Source organism: Anolis sagrei, chromosome X (genome assembly GCF_037176765.1).
Source record: "Anolis sagrei isolate rAnoSag1 chromosome X, rAnoSag1.mat, whole genome shotgun sequence".
Taxonomy (NCBI): Eukaryota; Metazoa; Chordata; class Lepidosauria; order Squamata; family Dactyloidae; genus Anolis; species Anolis sagrei.
This window is the reverse complement of record NC_090034.1, coordinates 39135587-39157525: the sequence shown is the minus strand read 5'-3', so window position 1 is coordinate 39157525 and position 21939 is coordinate 39135587. Positions and strand designations below refer to the sequence as shown.

At 42.4% G+C, this 21939-nt stretch overlaps 1 protein-coding gene across 1 annotated transcript in view; it reads left to right on the top strand.

Moving 5' to 3' along the window:
* Positions 1-21939, top strand: part of TMEM132C (transmembrane protein 132C) — a 270374-nt gene that overhangs the window by 184377 nt on the left and 64058 nt on the right. The window contains exon 4 of the mRNA XM_060785593.2: positions 10176-10365. Within this exon, the coding sequence (XP_060641576.2) occupies positions 10176-10365 (190 nt within the window). The remainder of the gene's footprint in view (positions 1-10175; positions 10366-21939) is intronic.

Sequence of the window (21939 nt, the reverse complement as noted above, 5' to 3'; positions counted from 1 at the left end):
GAACTGAAAAATGTATAAAACAGGGATTAGCCGGATCCAAAGATTATTCCTGAGACCTAAACTTTTCAGATTCCAAATGGGCCTTCTTCTAACTCTATGAACTTTATATGTTTTTAATTCTGTTATTAATCTGTGCATTTATTTGTTTAACTGTTTTAATTTTTTACTTGTTGGAATATGTTTTATGACTGTGTCTTATGCGGCATTAAATGTTGCCGGAGCTGTAAGCCACCTTGAGTCCCCCAGTGGGCAAGAAAGGCGGGGTATAAATATAATAAACAAACAAACAAATAAATAAAACTTTATTTAGATACCGCTCTATCTCCCCGAGGGGGACTCAGGGTGGTTTCCAAGTAACATCACCAAAACATACAAAGTAAACAGCAAAGCATAAAATTAACAAAACAACATAAGCATAAAATTATCACAATAACACATGTATGTTAAAAATAATCCTGCCTATTCAGAGCAATTAAAAATAATAGCAAATGAATAAATAAATGCAGATGTGAAAATCATATTATAATGAATGCACTGCAGTGTGAAGGCCCTGATCGAACTCATGACTCATGTGGACCTGAAGAGCAAGGAATTAATAACCTGTACTTTAGCCACATTATCACACCAGAAATGAATAGCGGGATTAGCTAATTACTTGGCCTAAATCTCAACAGCCTGCACAATCCTTGAATGTGAAGTCTGATAACAAAAATTCTTCAGCCTACTCCTCAGGGTAAACCAACATACAGTATATTCTCAGTTAACTGGAACTCAAGCAACTGGAAGTCTCTAGCAACCGGCAAAAATAACACTTTAAATCAAAATAAAATCAGTTTTAGTAGAAAAGTAAAACTGTGCTATATTAGGTTAGGTTTGTCTCTATTTGTAACATTGCTTTCAATTACTATATTTCAATATTAATGTCAAGTCAATACAGAGTTTAAATGCATTTGTTCTTGTTATTGTTAAACCGCAGTGGGGCTTTGCAACATCCTGCTTTTAATTTTATAAGATTTATCTAGTGTAGCTTTTTTTCCTTTTAATCTTGGGAGTTTCGGAGTTGGATGTCATCTGGACATAGAAGATGTTAAACTCTCACTCCTTCCCACCTGCTACGAAGGAGGCTGTTCAGGTCCTGAACCAGTGCTTGGCAGCTGTTTCAATCTGGATGAGGGCAAACAAACTGAAATTGAATCCAGGCAAGACTGAGGCACTCCTGGTCAGTCGTAAGGCTGAACAGGGTATAGGGTTTTGGCCCATGTTGGATGCGGTTACGCTCCCCCTGAAGACACAGATTCGCAGCTGTTCTCCTGGATTCATCACTGAGCCTGGAACTCCAGGTTTCGGCAATGGCCAGGGGAGCTTTTGCACAACTTGTGTGCCAGTTGCGCCCATACCATGGAAAGTCAGGCTTTGCCAGCATAGTCCACGCTCTGGTTACATCCCGAATAGACTACTGCAATGTGCTGTACATGGAAGACTGCCCAGAAACTTCAGTTGGTCCAACAACAGCCAGATTGCTTACTGGAGCAGAGTACAGGGAGCACACAACCCCCCTGTTACGTCAGCTCTGCTGGTTGCCAGTCTGTTTCTGAACACATTTCAGAGTGCTGGCTTTAGCCTATAAAGCCCTAAATGGTTCTGGCCCAGCTTACCTGTCTGAACGTGTCTCCTTCTATGAATCATTTTGGAGGGTAGGATCATCCGCGGAGGTCCTGCTCTTGGTCCCACCTTCCTTGCAGATATTACTGGTAGGGATGAGAGACAGTGCCTTCTCAGTGGTGGTTTCTCAACTATGAAAATCCTTCCCCAATGATATTAGATCGGTGCCCTCCCTCCTGGCCTTCAGAAAAAAAGTAAAAACTTGGCTGTGGGACCAAGTTTTACTGCCTTTGGGCAATAAGCAACACAAGGAATGAACAGGGATTATTTACAATTTATATTTGGCCTTGGATCATGTTTTCTGGATTATGTGATTTTATTGCTCATATTAATATGTTTTAACTCTATGTTTTAATGTTTAAATGTTGTTACTTTTTATGATCTAATTCATAGTTGTACATTATTGTTTTATGTTAGGTTTCATATGTATGTGAGGCACTAAATTTTGTCATAAATATGTTGGAAACCGTTTTGAGTCTTCTCCTGGGGTTAGAAGAGTGGTATACAAGTAAAGTAAATAAATAAATAAGTATGGTATTGTATGGTATGGTATAGTATGGGGTATAGAATTAGTTAGGCCTAAATTTCAAGCAACCAGAAACTACATTTATCCCCCATCTACCAATTCCCATGGTTACCAGTTAATTGAGTCTACCGTACATCAAAATATACTCCATAACCAATGGAACCGGCTGCATCTGAAGATGCATTGAAAACATCTTCAGTTCATTCCCCCCAAAAGAAATCACATTAAAGTGAGCAAGACATTCTGTGAGATGCTCCAGCCCTTCCTAATCGCTTGAGTCGTCCTAATCCTATGATGTGGTTTATGTATTCCACATATAGTGTCACAGAGACATCCTTAAAAAGCCTTACCAGACACAACACCCTGCATGAGAAATTTAAATGGTCCAGGAGCTGCTGAAATTCCTTCAGCATAGCCGCCTTAAGCGCCACAAATTCCTAAACCCTCTCCCACAAATCCCTGAGCTTCTCCTTGCCCACAGTGTGGTTCCATGCTATTGATCTTGATACCAAACAAACAGAAGTGATGCCATTCCTTGACTTTTTTTGTCAAGATTGGAAAGTCTCTCTAATGATTTACCTATATAAAGACTTCCGTGTGAATTGTTCCCAGAATCATAAATCATGCTCATCTCCTTGTCACTCAGTGAGAGAAAGGGCTTTCTTCCTTTACCAAGATCTTGGGGCAATTACCATTTTATTGTTTCCTGGTGATACCTTTAGGTTTCCTGCCATATCCCCCCCCCCCCACTTCCACATGCATTCACTGCAAACACATAACCCCATTTGCTCCCCCATGACACATGCACTACAAACACATATCCCACTAGACATAACCTCAAAGGATTCACATACAGCTAGTGAGCAGCAGCTACAAACTTGCAAAAAATCAAATCTGTGAAAGAGAAACCCTTGCATGCGTAGTGTCAACTGTAGTGTATAAACCCCTTTTGCCCAGACCTTAAAGACCTATTCAAAAAAGATACTTACCTTTCAATGCCAAATGCAAAGCCTCAAAGCCAGCTATAAAATTATATCACTATTTTAAAATAGCTGGTATTTAAATGGGGAATAAAAACAGTCATCAGTGCTCACTGAGAACTAATTGTTCGGCAAAGTCCTTACAGTGAAAGTGGGTTGGTAGGAGGAACGTGGAGCGTGATAAAGAGCTGTCTATGAGGAAAAAGGAAAGAAATATGTGAAAGGCAAAATTATCCAGACAGCAGAGATGGATCAAGTGAAAGATTGAATGGTTAGGCAAAGATAAAGAATTCCCCTTGACCTTAAGTCTCATCTCCATTTCTAAGCCGAAGAGCTGGTGTTGTCCATAAACATCTCCTAGGTCATATGGCTGGCATGACTGCATGGAGTGCTGTTACCTTCCCACTGAAGCGCTACCTTTTCATCTACTCACATTTGCATGTTTTTGAACTCTTAGGTTGGCAGAAGCTGGGGCTAATAATGGGAGCTCATCCCAGCCCACAGATTCGAATCAGCTACCTTCTGGTCAGCAAGTTTGGCAGCTGAGTGGTTTCACCTGCTGCCAGGGCCATAGCCAGAAAAAAATTTCGGTGAGGGTTGAAAATTTCAGGTGGGGGGGTTGAAAATTTAGGGGGGGGGGTTGAAACCTGCCTCCGAGCTCACGCTGAAGCAAAGAGCACAGCAGGGGCCAGAGCAGCCTTCAATAGCCTGCAGCTCCGCCCCTGTCAACCACCTCCACCAAGTCTGGCCTCCTTAATGAGAGCATTCAACACCCTCCCCCCAACTTGGTTGCTTCACTACATCAGCTATTGCTGCAAGTGATGACAGTGTAAATAAATTGTCAGTATTTGCTTGAGATAGTGCTTGCCGTTCTGGAGGGACTCTTAATTTTTTGCGTCTCATAGACTTAGCATGGGGATTTGGTTAACCACTTAAAATTCATGAGTAAACCAGGTTTTTTTTAACCTCAAAAATTGGGGGGGGGGGTTGAACCCCTAACCCTCCCCCCCCCCCCCCGGCTACAGGCCTGCCTGCTGCGCCATCGCAGCCCCTTTATGAGATGATTGATACGTGATGTTTGCTACCAGTGATAAATACTTGAAATGTAAGCATAATTATGGGTGCATTTTATCATATGTGCGATAGCACAGTGGTTAAAACCGCTATCTGCAGGAAAAGCTACTGACCAGAGGGTTAGCAGTTTGAAGCCACAAGTCAGGGTGACCTCCCAATTGTCAGCTCTAGCTTCTGTCAGCCTAGCAGTTTGAAAGCATGCAATGCAAGTAGATCAATAGGTACTGCCTCGGTGGGAAGGTAAAACAGCACCCCACATGCTGGCAAAAAGATTGAAGATGTCTATGGACAGCAAGGCTCCTTCAGCATGGAAAATGGAACTAGAGCACCCTCCATGGCCAAAGTTGAGCATCACCTCCAGATGCCAGAGTTGAAAAGGAAGGCCTTTACCTTATCTGTGTATTGTTTACCAGACTGCCTTCCTGGTAGCAATCACTTCAGCTTGAAGAGTGAGCGAACTTTGCTCTCTATGAGTGGATGAACCAAATCTCAGGTTTCATAGGGACAAAATTGTTCTATGAACGGATGTTGCCTTTCTCCCAAAGGTGGCAACCCGCTTTCATATGGCACAAAACGTTGTATTTCCAGTTTTGTTTTGTTTTTTTTTCAAGATCCATTCTCACCTCTTGAATGGTCACTGCACCTGTTGGATGTGCACAGAGCTCTGGCTTTCTATGTACAAAGAACTGCTCCTTTCGGGAAAATAACCAGATTATTCCTGAAGTACTGCAATGATGTGGTAGGCCTTGTAGTACCCACCCAGTGGCTCGCAGCATGGATTATGTCTACAATCCAGTTGGCTTACTGGTTAGCGGGACAAGATTTACCATCTCAAGTAACAGCCCATTCCACCAGGGCAATGTCTGCTTCTGCTGCCTTCCTCATGGATGTACCGCTGGAAGACATTTGTTGAGTGGCTATATGGTCGATAGCACTCACTTTCATGTCTCACTTTGATCTCCTTGCAAAGAGAGACACAGTGGTTGGTAGAGCGGTTTTGTTTGTTGCATTGGAATAACTCCCTCCTCCTTTTGGAAAACTTGCCAGTCTACCACAGGTGTGCATTTCACAGATGCCACACTGAAGAAGGAGAGGTTGCTTACCTATAACCACCTTTCTTCGAGTGGTCACCTGTGAAATTCACACAACTCACCCTTCCTCTCCGCATCATCATGCCTTACCAAGAGCAGCTGCTTTCCGTCTCTGGAACTAAAGTGCCAGTCCCTGAGACCTTCATACTACTGGAAATGGATGGGGCTGGAGTCCACTGACTGAAGAGCTTATTAAAAGAGTCCACAAAAACTGCTTGGTGCAGGAAATACCACAGGTGTGAATTTCACAGATAACCACTCGAAGAAAGGCGGTTACAGGTAAGCAACCTCTCCCTTTGCTGCTCTGGGATCTGGGATGCATTGGCATCTGCTGCAGCAGATTAAAGATCATAACTTGAACTTTCCTGCAACTTTTGTGAATGCACTATATACCCTTTAATTCACACTGCAGTGTGCACTGGTAGTATGTGTGGCCATCACAGTTCGTCATGAATCCACATTAAATCGTCAGTGTAGATGGGGCCTTAGTAAGTCGGTTTCAGTAATTTAGTGGGTCAGTTCTAGTCAGGATAATCAATAGGGCTTAAGCCTCTTCCGTTTCTAAATGCCACATCAGCAGTACACACAGGCCTTTGTATTGGGCGCCCCACAGGCATCAGTATAATTATGGAGTCAGAATAGATGACTGCAAGAGCAACTTTACCCAAATTCTCCAGTTTCCAGTATGTTCTCAGTATATCTTCTGATCCTTGTTTTTGTCAAGCTTATCGAATGAGGCTGTTCCATTTACACCTTCAATATTCTCAGTTCTTTGGCTTGTCATAAATATCTTTTCACTTCTCAGCAAAATGCATCAATAATTACAGAAGTTTGCGGTGGTTGCTTTTCATCTCCCTTCACCATAAAAAATATTTGGTGGGGCGGAGTGGGGAGAGGGAGGAAGACTTGTTAATTCAGTATTAACTGTTGAAGATTCAGCTACTCTCCGACTTCCCTGCACCTGTGTTTTCCTTACTTTTTATGCAGATCTGTAAACTAATTTGTCTCCATACAGTAACTGCTGAGCGTAGGGTTTTAAAAATATGGTGAATAGAGTTGCCATACCAACCAGCCACCCAGATTTCTCTGATTTCCTTAGGCATGACACCCAGTACCCTCTTGCCTGAATTCCAAACTTTTTTCTCTTTTCCATTTTAAAGCAAGTCTTTAATCTTCGTAGGAGCAGAGTTATACACCCAAATGTGCAGTCTTTCCAATTTTGTGAGAAGCAAACCTGTTTGTGCCTTTGAGTGTGTTTAGCCAATGAGTGACCTGTAACTACATTTATGGCCTGTCCTCTATAAGGGCTCTTCCAGCCAGGCCGTATATACCAGGAGCTGAGAAGTTCCACTTCACTTGGATCAGTGTCACAACATGGAGGGCAAATGTAACTGAAGTCTGTATTGTCAAAGGCTTTCATGGCTGGAATCACTGGATTGTTGTAGGTTTTTTCAGGCTGTATTTTTTAGTTTTTTTCAGGCTGGTTTTCTCAAAAGCAAGTCATGCCAGATGAACCTTATCTCTTTTTGATACAGTTACAGGGATGTAGTATATCTTGATTTCAGTAAGAACGTTGACAAAGTCCCCCATGATATTCTCACAAAGACATTAGTAATATGTAGGCTAGACCATAGCTTCTTAAACTGAAGGTTGCAACCTCATTTGGAGTCCCCTAACTGAACTTGGAGGTTGCCCCCCACCCCAAAATCCTGTGTAATTTTCCACCTAGTGGCTGTTTTAGACATTTACATGAATTTGTTTTCAAAAATGTGCAGCAAATGCTTCAGCTGCCACTTGGAGTTATGGGGAATACCATTGCTTTAGCTATGTGGATCTTCGTTGCCAGTGTGATGTCTCTACCCTTCACTATTTTATTGAGATTGGTCATTGCTCTCCTCCCAAGAAGTAAATGTCTTCTGATTTCCTGGCATAGGTTTCCCTGTGGAAACCCATGGATGCGAGAGCTGGACCATAAGGAAGGCTGAGTGAAGGAAGATAGATGCTTTTGAATTGTGGTGCTGGAGGAAAATTCTGAGAGTCTCTTGGACCGCAAGAAGATCAAACCAGTCCATACTTCAAGAAACAAAGCCCGTCTGCTCACTGGAGGGGAAGATATTAGAGGCAAAGATGAAGTACTTTGGCCACATAGTGAGAAGACAGGAAAGCTTGGAGAAGATAATGATGCTGGGGAAGATGGAAGGAAAAAGGAAGAGTGGCTGACCAAGGGCAAGATGGATGGATGGATGGTATCCTTGAAGTGACTGGCTTGACTTTGAAGAAACTGGGGATGGCACGGCTGACAGAGAGCTCTGGCGTGGGCTGGTCCATGAGGTCACAAAGAGTTGGAAGCGACTGAACAAATAAACAACAACAACAAGCCACTTGATGCTGAAAACAAAGCATGCTACAGGGTTTTCTTGGCAAGATTTGTTCAGAGGTGTTCTACCTTTGCCTTCCTCTGAGGCTGAAACCTTGACATGCCCAGGGTTTCATAAACTGAATGGGGATTTGAATTCCGGTCTCCAGATACATAATCTAACACTCAGACCACTATACCATGCTGACTTTTTATTCAATGACAATGGATGTATGTCATGTTAGGGGTGAGATGCCACAGATTCTGAGAACTGAAACCTGGTGGCTAGCAGCACCAACAAAAAGCAGGACTCTGATATTAATAGCTGATTTATAGGTTTATTTGTTTTTGAAAACCAGATTTGTCAGGAGCCAAGAAAGCTCCCAAAGACAGCTGGAGTTGCTCTAATGGAATCCAAAACCCCTTTCCTACCCAAATCGGGCCTGATGATGCCAGGTCTGCTTATTCCAACTCTGGCATTCTGCCCATGACCCCATGTTGGCTCTCTGCCATTCACAACAGTCATTTCAGACATCAACACAAACCTACAAAACCAAGATAAATAAGATCCAAAATAGTCTCAGTCCTTGGAGAAATCAGCCCAAGTGCTGCAATTTAATCTTCATCAGAAGGCAGCTTAGACAGACCAGAGGGTATTGAGAATTGTATAATGTTCACCCTGAATTGACAGTAACAACCATCACCCCACACAAAGTGAAGGATGAGGAAGTGAATCTTTCTTCAAGACTGTCACATTCAGCTTGCCTCCCCAGTGAAGCAGGTAGAAGCAGGAGCAGCTGGGCTATTGCTCTCTTTCAATTCCAGACTTTTTCTTCCGTTGTCAGCCCCCGTCTTGGCAGTTTAAGATGTGACAATCATATGGCACTGTATATTTAAATCTATCAGGGAGGTGGGTGGCCTTTCCCCCCATGTAGCCATAAGTTTAGTTCCCCATATGAACCCTTGAACTTCATAACCTACAAATGACACCTTCCCTTGTACTTTTCCACACCTTGCATGTTGTCCTGGAAGCCTTACATTTCTCACCTTCTTTTCTCTTCCATTTGCTTCACCACATTATGCACTTCCTTTCTGTGCATCCTCAGCTACACTTCCAGTTCTTTCTTCCTCCCCCTTTGTTTCATTTCATGCTCCTGCCTCCTTGCTCTCTAAACAATGGTGATGGCTCTTTTCCTCCCACTGCGAACAATGGGAGAACTCTTAACTGCCCTTCCTAAGGTAGAACTTGTTTATATTCCCCTGAACATCTAATAAAATGCATAAAAACGGTACATCAAATAAATCAAGCAAAACAACAGATTTATAATTGTGTTGCAGGTTTTAACCTCCTTTTCCTTCCAGCAACTCCTGTGCAAGAAACTTTACAAAACAGACTTCACTTCATTGTAGGTTTTTCGGGCTGTATGGCCATGTTCTAGAAGCATGTTGACTTTTCAGGAGTATGGCATTCCTTTCTAAGTGCTTAAATACAGTCTGTTTAATGGTCTGTTCAGTGAAACAGAATGAGGATACTTATGTTGTGTTATAATTGTACTATGTGTTATAGTTGTACTGTATTAAGCTTTTTTATTGTAAAATGCAGAAAATTATAAGTAACTCATTTGTAACTTTCTAGTCCCAGGATCTAAATGAAACATAAATAAATTAAATAGTCCATTTCTATTTGTAAGCTTGGTAAGTTATCACAAGTATGAAATTTAGAGGAGCTATCCAATGTGCTTTACCGAGGGATAAGATTCAGCTGCATGAATAGCTCCATTAACATTCATGTCTTTCTTATTAAAATATAAATGAAAGGTTTTCATGAGACATGTTGTGTCATGATATATTTTGTTATTATAATTTATGTAGCCCATATCTTGTATAAGAGGTTAGTTTTATTTCGGATCGCTAGCTAAACTGAATTATTGTGTCATGAAATGATGCACATTTAAAACAAGTGTCACCAACATGAAATGTTTGGAAAGCTCTGGCCTGCATTTCTGATTGTTGTTATCTATGTGGGGAGAGTGGCATCTGAGGGGACAGGCTAGCCTCATTTTCCCCTTCTCACATCTGATCAGGGTGTAAAATGTGATCAAGTATTGGTCTTTCCAATTGTTGTATCTGAACTGGCTATATTAATGCTGGTACACCCTGTTAAGCAATACACTGCAAGCCATTGCATCCTTGCCTCTGAGCTGAGGCACCAGAGAGAGACAGAATGAGTGACTGCAAGAATGAGAGAAAACAAGAATTGCTGTTAAAGGAAATTAAAGGGAAGAAATTGCTAACCATTCACCACAACAGAACACATCAATTAGTTTTTTCATCAGAAATGGTTCTCACATGCAATCTCCTCTGCTTCAAATCTGAACGGAAGTGCTCAAACTTTTAGCTTTGCCTTACTTAGGGTGTATTATTTCCCACTCTATTTGATCTAATGCCTTTTCTCTTTTTCTTCCTCTCCCTTGCCTTCTTCCCAGGAGTAGCAGTAACAATATGTTCAGTGAGGTGGTAAGATTGAACTTTGAAATTGCCAGCTTCAGCAGTCTGTCTGGGACGCAGCCCATCACATGGCAAGTGGAATATCCCCGAAAGAGGACAACAGACACAGCCCTCTCTGAAATCTTCATATGCCAGAAGGATCTTGTGGGGATTGTTCCACTGGCAATGGTAAGAGAGTTCATTTTGATATGTCTATTGTGGGTGTTAAAATTAGTTTGAATGTTTTATATTCTTTGATTGCTGTTATTCATATAATGTTTAATTGGTATGCATTTGCACTGCTTTATTACATTCCCTTAATGTTGTTTGAATGTGAACATTATAATTTATTTATTTGGTTATACACCTGACATGATTAGAGGCACTGAATCAAGGACAGCTTGTTAAGTCAATATGTAAGTTGTAGTGTTTCAGTGGGTTTTCTCTAGATGGAATTGCCGGTGTAAATCTTTGCTTAATTTATTATCTCAAACAAGGGCAGTTTTCTACTTATGAGCGAGATTATGCACATTTTTGTGCATTTTCTACTATTTTCAATGAACAAAGAAGTCATTGTTATTCCCCCTCAAAAATTGTGTGTTTTATTCAGAATTCATAACACATGCAGAAAAGTTGAAGATCCTACAGCTACACTTCATACACCTCATAGTCATACAGCTACACTTTGCCCCATAAACACTGCCATATAATGCAGTTTGAAACTGTATTATTTAGTCAGTATAGACTCATGTAGTTCAGTGCAATTAAACTGCATTATGTGCAGTTTGAAATGACATTATATGGCAGTGTAGAGAAGGCCTTCAAAAGTGATCAGAATTTGAACTTGGGCTTCTCCGGTTGAAATCCCACCATTTTTGCCAGTACAGTGTTCTGTTTCAACTGTTATCCTGAACATATTCAGCCAAAAGGAAGCTCTAAACATTCCATCAATAATATTTATTAGGCTTGGGTAACTACGGAAAAATTTGGTTCTAAACTCGTCTCGTTTTTAGGGGGGCCCTTGCGTTTCGTTTTTTTAAAGAATTTCGAAATTTTCCTTTTAAAAAGTTCGAAATATACGAAATTTCGTAAAATTACGAATCGATTCGTTAATGGCGGACGCGATTGCGCAATATGCTAAAAAAACCCTCCAAATGGGACAGGGGGAACTTCTGAAGCTTCCCTCTCCCTCTGTTGTTGACTGTTGGTGTGATAATTTATTTTTTATCACTGATAAAACAAACAACAACTATAAAACTTGCACCAAACATACGGAAATAATTACGAAACAATTACAAAACAATTTCAAAACAATTTTGAACCAATTACGAAACAATTACGGAACACTACGAAATAAATTGGAAAAATTGTTTTGATTTTTAATTACTCCTCACAGTAGTCCTGCATGGCTCAATATTGGATTGTAAGCTAATTTAAATACGAATTAATAACGAATTACGAAAGTAACAAACGAAACCGCCCAAGCCTAATATTTATATCATATTAGCTTGGGGACCTGGCGATGCCCAGAAAAGACATTGTTTTTGGGTGTTAGGTATTCTCAGTTTGGTGTGGGTGAACAACAATTCCCAGAATCATGGGTCGATCCTCCCCAAACCCTGGCAGTATTCATAGCTGGCCATTTTAGTTTTGTGTGCCAAGTTTTATCCAGATCCGTTGTCAGTTGGGTTTCGTGCTCTCTGGATGAGGGTGAACTACAATTCCCAGATTCCCAGGGCAATCACCCCCAAACCCCGCTGTATTCACAGTTGACCATGTTGGTTCTGTGTGCCAAGTTTGGTCCAGATCTGTTGTTGACTGGGTTCAGTGCTCTCTGGATGCAGGTGAACTACAACTCCCAAAATCAAGGCCAATTCCCACAAACCCCTGCAGTATGTTCAGTTGGGCATGGGGGTTTTCTGTGTCAAGTCTGGTCCAGGTGCATTGTCGGTGAGGGTCACTGTTTCTCTGCATGCAGGTGAACTATAATTCCCTTTTCCCCAAACTTGTCCAGTATGTTCTGTTGGCCAAGTTTGGTCCTGGTCCATTGTCGGTGGGGGTCACTGTTCATCTGGATGCAGGTGAACTACAACTTCCCAAGTCAATGTCAATTCCCCCCCCCCCCCCCCCAAACCCCTGCAGTATGTTCAGATGATCACAGGGATTCTCTGTGCCAAGTTTGGTCCCGGTCTATCATTGGTGGGGTTTGGAGTAGTCTTTGATTGCAGGTGAACTATAAATCCTATTATCAACAACTAACAAATGTCAAGGCCAATTCCACCTCAAATCCACCAGTATTAAAATTTAGGCATATTGGGTATGCATGGCAAATGTGGCCCAGATCCATGGTTTGCATTTACAATGCTCTCTGGATGTAAGTGAACTATAATTCTTCTGAATCAAGGTGAATTTTTCCTAAAGTCCTCCTGTATTTTTTGCTGGTTGTGTGGGTTCTGTGTGCTAAGTGAGGTCAAAGGTCACCGTTGGTGGGGCCCAGAGTGCTCATTGATTGCAGATGTTCAGTTGCTGATCAATTCCTCTGTTTGCTGTATGTGATATGAAAGGGTTAATTAAGGGAGAGGCAGTGGGCAGGGTCATGCAATGAGAGAGAAAGGAACCCTGGAAGGTGTCTTTGGTGGAGGAAAAACAGAAAATCTAGGCTGAAATGGTCCCCGTATAAAAGCCTTCACTTGGGTGGTGGGCAGGATGGCATTTGTGGAGGACATTGGCAGGGCTCTTGGACATGTTCATGGTCAGTTTTGGGAGGGCCATGGGTGTCTCCTGCCCTGCTTGTGGAGGCTAGATTCTGTGTAAACAGACATCTCTGCCATATACACACATACACACATTTTCACTTTTATTGTGTGTATAGATAGATGTTTTGAATAAGAATATAGTGTAGCAGTTAGAAATGTGAAGAGTATGTATGAAATTCAATCTGTGCACGGTGCTAGCAGTTACTCTTTTCCAGGGTTATACAGCCAAGGTCTGGATCTTATTGTTGGTCCCAGCTAATGATTCATTGAATCATTCAGCAATTGATTAAATGGGTCATTATCTGCTGACTTTGAACAACCACATTTTTCCAATGGCTTTCTTATCCAGTGTCCCTCTTTCATTTCCTTCCTATCACATTTCCTTCACTATCTAGTGCCACACTGTCAGGAGGATTTGAACTAGAATTCGCAAGAGTAATCATCAAATGAACCCTTTTGCCATTATTGAGCAAATCACTATTGTTGTCATGAATTTTTGAATAAAATAACATAGGAAATCAACTATAGACTTGAATATGGCATTCTGAATGGAGAAAAAAAGCTGAAAAAGAGTTCCCAAAAGTCCAGTTTTGTCTAAAGCGTGTAAACTTGAACAGAAATTTGTAAATTTTCTGTATATACAAGGGGCTGCTGATAAGTCTTTGGCTTTACTCAGAAAGAAATGAGATAGGAAGATGAAACTTTACATTTATTACACATACTCTCCACTGATATCAACACACTTCTTACACCGGCATTCCAAGTTCTGTAAGCCTTGCAAAAAGAAGGATTTCAGTTGTGCCTCAAACCAGTCATCCGTAGCAGCCATGGCATCAGAAATGGTGTGAAATTTGGTACCCTTGAGGTGTTTCTTCAGGTTTGGAAACAGAGGATAGTTGGAGGGAGCTAGATCTGTTGAATAAGATGGGTGGTCAACCAGCTGGAAGCCTAGCTCCAACAGAAGCACTTTATTCTCTGGTTTGTGCAATGAACTCCTACCTTATCCCCCCGGATCCCCTTCCTGATATTTTACATTGCTGTATCTCCCAGTGTTTTAAAATTTTAATCTTTGAACTGCCCCTGCCCACTGTGATCATTTTTAGTGGTTTAATGTTTTGATTTTATATTGCTGTGCTGCATATTTACATTGGTTTTGTATTTTATGTTATTTTATTTTCTGTTGTGTTTTTGTGTTATATTGTTTTTTCTGTATTGATGGGCATGGCCTCATGTAAGCTGCCCCGAGTCCCCTTTGGGGAGATGGTGGCAGGGTATAAATAAAGTTTGTTTATTTATTTATTTATTTTGCCATGGTCGCTTGTGCAGTGTGAGCGGAGGCGTTGTCTATATAGGAACAGGATTCCTTTGGACAACTTGTTGCACCTTTTGCCCTTCAGAACTGCCTTCAATTGGTCCAGAGGTTCACTGTAATATCTTGCATTGATGGTGGAACCAATTTGAAGGTAGTCCACTAGCAGCACGCCCTCCTTATCCCAGAACATAGACGCCATCATCTTAGTGGCTGATTTTTGCACCCTGAACATCTTTGGATGAGGAGAACCATGGTGCCTCCACTCTTTAGACTGCTCCTTGGTTTCAGGGTCACACAAATAAATCCAGGTCTCATCCATAGTGACCAGTGGATCCAGGAAGTTCTTATCAGTCCAGAAATGCTGACAAATGGACCGGGAAGTTTTCACTCGCATGCTTTTCTGATCTGTTTTCAAACATTTGGAGACCACTTTGCAGAGAGCTTCTTCATGTTCAAATGTTCATGGATAGTGACACAAACACGTTAATGAGAAATCCCCATGATGCCTGCTATTCCTTTAGCTGAAATTTGCCAATTCTCCAGTATGAGGTTGTGCACAGCATCGAAGATCTCTGGAACAACAACCACTCTCAGTCGTCCAGGACATTCCTCATCATTGGTGCTGAAGTGGTTCGTTTTAAATTTGGCAACCCAGTTCATAACTGTAGAATATGAATGGCATTAATCCCCCAATGTCTGCGACATATCACCATGAATATCCTTCATGGACTTTCCTTGCAGAAAAAAGAATTTTATCACTCCTCTTTTCTCATTTGCTGTGAATAGCGCCTTAGCTTCCGCCATTTTGTTTTCCCGCGTACCTAGATCACTGTTGCCATAAGCTACAAACACAAAATTTTGAAAACATATATTAGACACATAAGGCTTTCATGTGATGTAATATTCATTACCATAGACACAAAACAAGAACACAAAGCCAAAGATTTATCAGCAGCCCCTCATATGTAAATCTCATGTGATTGGCTATGCAGACAACATTACATCATATAGATCCAAACTGCACTGCACATATGCATTTGGGGTAAAAAAAAAAACAGATAGCAAGAAATTAACATAAAATTAGGTGTGGATATGTTTACAGAATTGAAGCCCGTTCACCTAGATACTGTTTTTCCCCACTAACCTTCTGGCAGCACCTCTGTTCTTAGTCAGCTTTTACCAGTCTTTGAGAAAGAAATTTGAATCTATATATATAAAATCCGAAGTGGCGTCGTATGAGGAAGCAAAACTCAAAAACCCCCCAACAGAAATTAACCAAAATTCCCATGCACATACCTCAACCCACTAGGTACAAACAAACCCAATCAAAATCAAAAACAACACAACACCACACTCACAAAACGGCAAAACAACTGAGCATGCGCATTGGCACCCAGCCGCAAGTTCCCTGGCACGCGCACATGGCCTGGCGGCCAACGTTCCCTCCGCGCAAGCCACGCCCCCATCCTCACGCCGCGCCGCTTACCGCCCTGTCCAAACCATCGCAACTCACCCTCCTTCATCTTACCCTGCTCACGCGGCCACACACACACACTCACGCTGGTAAGACACGCCCCCTCCCTCCCTCCCTCCCCCCCCCACCCCTTCCCTCCCTGTCTCACTGTTTCCCTCCTCCCACCCTCCGCCGGTAAGACATGCCCCCTCCCTTCGCCGCGGCGGGCCCAAGCACACTCACGCCGGTAAGACACGCCCCCTTCCTTTCCCCCCACCCCTTCCCTCCCTGACTCACTCCTCCCCGTCGCAAACACACACACACACACACAACGCTCCTTCACACCTTCCGCCACACACACACACATTCACGCCAGTAAGACATGCCCCCTTCCTTCCGGCACACACACACACACCCTCAACCCCCACCCCCACCCCCCACCCCCCGCGCGGCACACACACACACAGGCTCCCTCACTACCTGTTGGGAAAGCAGCAGCAATGGCAGCAGCAACGGAGCATCCACGCAAGGAAGAAGGGGAGGGGGAGGGGGAGGGGGGAGGTCCACGGTGCTTGAATGAAGGACCTTCCTTCTCTCCCTCCCTTCCCTTCTTTCCTCCCTTTCTTTCCTTTTCTTCCTTCCTTCTCCTTCCTTTCCTTCTTTCCCTCCTTCCCTTCCTTCCTGTCCGTCCTTCCTTTCCTTCTTTTCCTCCCTCCCTCCCTTTCCTCCTTCTTTCCCTTCCTTCATTTCCTTCCCTCCCTCCTTTCTTCCCCTCCTTCCTTCCTTCTCCTTCCCTCCCTCCCCTTTTCCTTCCTTCCTGTCCCTCCTTCCTTCTTCCTTTCCTTCTTTTCCTCCCTCCTTTTCCTCCTTTCCCTTTCTTCATTTCCTTCTCCTTCATTTCCTTCCCTCCCTCCTTTCTTCACCCCCCTCCTTTCTTTCCCTCCTTCCTCCCTTCCTGTCCCTCCTTTTTCCCTTCCTTCCCTTCTTTCCCTCCCTCGCTTTTTCCTTCCTTCCTGTCCCTCCTTCCTTCTTCATTTCCTTCTTTTCCTCCCTCCCTTTCCTCCTTCTTTCCCTTTCATTTCCTTCCACCCTTATTTCCTTCCCTCCCTCCTTTCTTCATCCCCCTCCTTCCTTCCACCTTCCTTCTCCTCCCTCCCTTCATGTCCCTCCTTTTTCCCCCTTCCTTCCCTTCTTTCCCCCTCCTTTTTTCCTTCCTTCCTGTCCCTCCTTCCTTTCCTCCTTCTTTCCCATTCTTCATTTCCTTCCCCTTAATTTCCTTATTAAATGGGACAGTCAAGAAGTAATGAGAGGAGGGAAAAAGGGAAGGAAGAAAGGAGAGAAGCAGGGAGGAAAGAAACAGGTAGAGATGGAAGAAAGATGAGACATAGGGAAAGAAAAAGAAGAAAGGAAGGAAAGAGAGAAAGAAGGAGAGAAAGAGAGAGGGAAGGTTGGCCACAGCAACGCGTGGCAGGGCACAGCTAGTACTATCTAAAATGTATAGTTTTATCGTTAGTCCTTTGTTCTAATGCTGGGTCTTTTTGTGACCTTGGCTACCTCAAAGAACAAAGTGCATATTATGCCTCTCTCTGTTTTACCTAAAACTCTATCAAAGTGACAGGGAACCCAAGAGACATGTAGTCCAGCCTCCTTTTTGCCAAGCAGAAATATACACGAAGGCATTATCTCTATCTTTCAGCAGAATCTCCCTACCTCCATAGATTTCAAACCTGGATCCAGTAAAAGAAAAAGAAAACAATCCATTTTAAATCTCCATTTTCAGGTGTTTCTTAAAGTGTATGTATATATATGTATGAAGGCTCATTTTTTTCAAATAATAATAATAATAATCATCATCATCATCATCATCTTTACTTATATTCTGCTTTATCTCCCCGGAGGGACTTAGAGTGGATTACTATATACATATAAGGCAAGCATTCAATGCCTATTTACACTATTTACACTAACAATAACATACAATACACAGATAAGGTAAAGGCCTTCCCTTTTTTCTATCTCCGTTGTCTGGAGGCGATGCTCAACTTTCGACCATGGGGAGGTGCTCTTGTTCCATTTTCCATGCCGAAGGAGCTTTGCTGTCCATAGACATCTCTAATCTTTTTGCCGGCATGTGGGGCCCTTTTACCTTCCTGGCATGGCAGTTCCTATTGGTCTACTTGCATTGCATGCTTTCGAACTGCTAGGTTGACAGAAGCTAGGGCTGACAATCGGGAGCTCACTCTGACTCGTGACTTTGAACTGTTGGCCTTCCAGTTAACAGCCTTTCCTGCAGCTAATGGCTTTAACCACTGTGCTACTGCAGTCCCATATCAAGAAATGATAACTAGCTGCAAATGAGAACTATAGGAGAAATGGTAAAAAAGAAATGGGAAAATGTGGAAATTTTAATTTGACATTGCTAAAGAATGGTTTGTGGAAATCAACAAGATTTTGGGTTCAGCTCTATTAGGAGTGAATGAATGAATGAAATCATTTCAGTTAATTAACTGTTAATTGTAAGCCCAGGGACCTTCATCTGGTGAAAGTCAATATACTTGGCCAAGAAAATTGAAAATAAAAGAAAATAACAAGCTTCACCTTGTGTCCAGGACACAGCCCAAAATATGCTTTGCAATGCCTTCTTAGTGCTGAGTGCATCTGTTTCACAGCCATGCCTGGTGATAAGATTTGGCACAAGACCATTATGCATCATGCAAATAAATACAGGTTGATAAAGTGACAGTGATTTTTTGAAAGTCATGGGAGGAGAGAGGCTTTGCTAGCAGGATATGGCTAGACGATATCCACTACTTTCTACAGCCGTTTGGCTGCTGCAGTCAGGGTCCTATTTTATTCATTTCATCTTCACTTGAGTGTTAATTTTCAGCAGAGCTGATTACCTAGCAATTCCCTTCTTCAGTATCACAGAAAAGTGCATATGTCAAAGGGAAAAAATGATCTTTGTCACCTGCCAAGAGGTCAAAACTGTTTTCACGCATTTTAAGCTAAGTACTACAAAGTCTGCATAAAAACGGGGTAGTACTAGGCCTGTGCAATGAAAACATATTTATTGTAGTGAAGTCAGTTGCTGGCATTCTGACTTTAGTGAGACCCCTTGTGCCCCACTTTTGTGTCATCACAGCTTGGAAGTATATAGTTGTAATCTGTCATTCTAGCGCTATGGATCTGTTCTAGAGATCATTTGGAATTGTGGGAGTAGAGATACAAAAAACCTGGAAAGCAAGTGGTAGTGGAAGCCTGAGAGTGGAGGCATTGAAGCCACTGAGCAGTTGTATAGGTCATGTTTTAGACCAGGGGTCCTCAAACTAAGGCCCGGGGGCCGGATGCGGCCCTCCAAGGTCATTTACCCGGCCCTCACTCAGGGTCAACCCAAGTCTGAAACGACTTGAAAGCATGCAACAGCAACAACAACAATCCTGTCACATCAGCCAAAAGCAGGCCCACACTTCCCATTGAAATACTAGCAAGTTTATATTTGTTAAAATTCTTCTTCATTTTAATTACTGTATTGTTTTAAAGTGTTTTTTGCACTACAAATAATATATGTGCAGTGTACATGGGAATTCATTCATATTTTTTTTCAAATTATAATCCGGCCCTCCAACAGTTAGAGGGACTGTGACCTGGCCCTCTGTTTAAAAAGTTTGAGGACCCCTGTTTTAGACTGTAGCAACAACCCACAACACCTTTTAGGATTCTTCATCTTTTCATTGTTTGGTTTTCCTGTTCCCTTATAAACAATAACAATAAATAATAATAATGTGAACCTAGACTGAATTCTTGGCTGCCGCATTTGATCTGGTGTGAAATACCCCCTTGCCTTCCTTCTCTTCTCTCAGATCTGGCAGGCAAAAGCAGCAACTGTGGGCACATATGGTGGCTGCAGTATTTGGCAGCCATGGGATTGAAAAGTAAAGTTGTTTGCGGGCAACAGCATCTGGGCATGGGAGTTGGCTAGCTGGGATTGCATCTGCCTGGTTGTGAAGTTTCTCCAAGATTGTCTGCTCATGCTGCCATGGCAGCTGTAAGGTTGCCCACAGAGGTTCTGTTGACCAGAAACTAGCCTACAGAATAACTATATTTTCTGATAGGAACTAAAGCTTGGGTATAATTTTAAGTCTCGGTTGTCAAACTGCAGCTGAGAAGTACATCATAAATCCTCTTGGAGGAAGATCAAGGTGAACTTCCAGTGCCAGAAAATAACTAAGTGACCAGTTGTTAAAGTTAGCTTCAGCAAATAATCTAAAAGATAAAACATTTGTGTAACATAAACTGGTGCCAGTGTCGCTGTATTCCACTACACTGGAGCTACATCACATTATTTTACCAGTTGTGTAACAGGCATCCTCATCCCATGATTACCTGTTTCCCAAAGTGTAACACCAGTACTTTAGATTAGCACTGGACCCAAGTAAGAAGCCTGTGGAACTCTACTGGTCTCCTCTCCAGGATGACGATGAAGAATTTTAGAGCACCCTTTGGGTTCATTTGTTTAACCAATTACCAATCCACCTAACGGTTGCACTGTCTAGCCCAGGACTTCTTAAACTTTTCCACTTTCAACCCCTTTCCGCCTGACAAATTTTTACACAACCCCAAATAGGCATAAAATCAAACATTTGCTGATAACTAATCAGCATTTGCAAGGCTTGCTAAACAGACTAATTTTCCATTTTTATAAAGGTCAACTGAAGCATTTGCTGCAGAGTCCACAGTAAATAAGGCACATTGTTGCTAACCAATTCATGTAATATCTAAAACAGCCAGTAGGTGGCATTCATAAACCTTTTACTGATGCCAAATTGTCAACATCCTGTACCTTGGCAGCCACCTCTCCACAAAAGTCAACACTGACACTGAAATACAACACCACCTGAGCTCTGCGAGTGCAGCATTTTTCTGAATGAAGCAGAGAGCGTTTGAGGACCGGAACATCCTTGGGGAGACCAAGGTGCTTGTTTATAAAGCCATTGTCCTCTATATGCTATATGCCTGGAACCCTGCTATATGCCTGGAAAACGTGGACTGTCTACAGACGTAATACGCAACTCCTGGAACGATTCCATCAGCACTGCCTCCGAAATATCCTGCAAATCTCTTGGGAAGACAGGCAAACAAATGTCAGCGCGGTGGAAGAAGCAAAGACCATCAGCACCAAAGCAATGCTCCTCCGCCATCAACTCTGCTGGACTGGCCACATTATCCAAATGCCCAATCACCATCTCCCAAAGCAGTTACTCTACTCCAAACTCAAGAACGGGAAATGGAATGTTGGTGGACAGAAAAAGTGATTTAAAAATGGGCTTAAAGCCAACCTTAAAAACTGTGGCATAGATGTCAAGAACTGGGAAGCCCTGGCCCTTGAGTGGTGTAACTGGAGGTCAGCTGTGACCAACAGTGCTGCAGAATTCAAAGAGGCATGAATGGAGGGCAAAAGGGAGAAATGTGCCAAGAGGAAGGCACGTCAAGCCAACCCTGACCAGGGCTGCCTTCCATCTAGAAACTGATGTCCTCGCTGCAGGAGAACATGTGGATCAAGAATAGGGCTCCACAACCACCTATGAACCCACCACCAAGACACCACATCTGGAAGACCATCATCCTCAAGCTACGAGGGATCACCTAAGAAGAAGAAGTTTGATTCCAAATTTTTCCCAATCTCAACATTGAGCTGAGGGAACCCCATTTGGGGTCAGGACCCACAATTTAAGAAGCAGTGATTTATCCCACATCTCACTAGCTTATGTTAATATTTTGCCCTTTTAAAGGACATGTTGACATATTTTTCCATGTGTATACTTTTCTGAGATTAATGTTAAAGTGTTTTAAGCAATCAAAGGGAAAGGTAATGAGCAAAATGATACGAGTTGTTTGTATGCATTGTAAGAAGTATTGACAACTCATTACTTCAAAAGCCTATAGCAAACAATGTGACTAAATTACTTTTCATAGAATCAGATATTTGTGAGGTGCCACAAGGCCTATGTAGTCTAACTCCCTGCCTGGTCAGAATATACAACTATAGGTACCGCTCCAGCAGGAAGGTAACGGTGCTCCATGCAGTCATGCCAGCCACATGACTTTGGAGGAGTCTACGGACAACGTCGGCTCTTCGACTTAGAAATGGAGATGAGTACCAATTCCCAGAGTCGGACACGACTGGACTTAATGTCAGGGAAAACCTTTACCTTTACCCATCCAAGTCCAAAACAAATTCTACA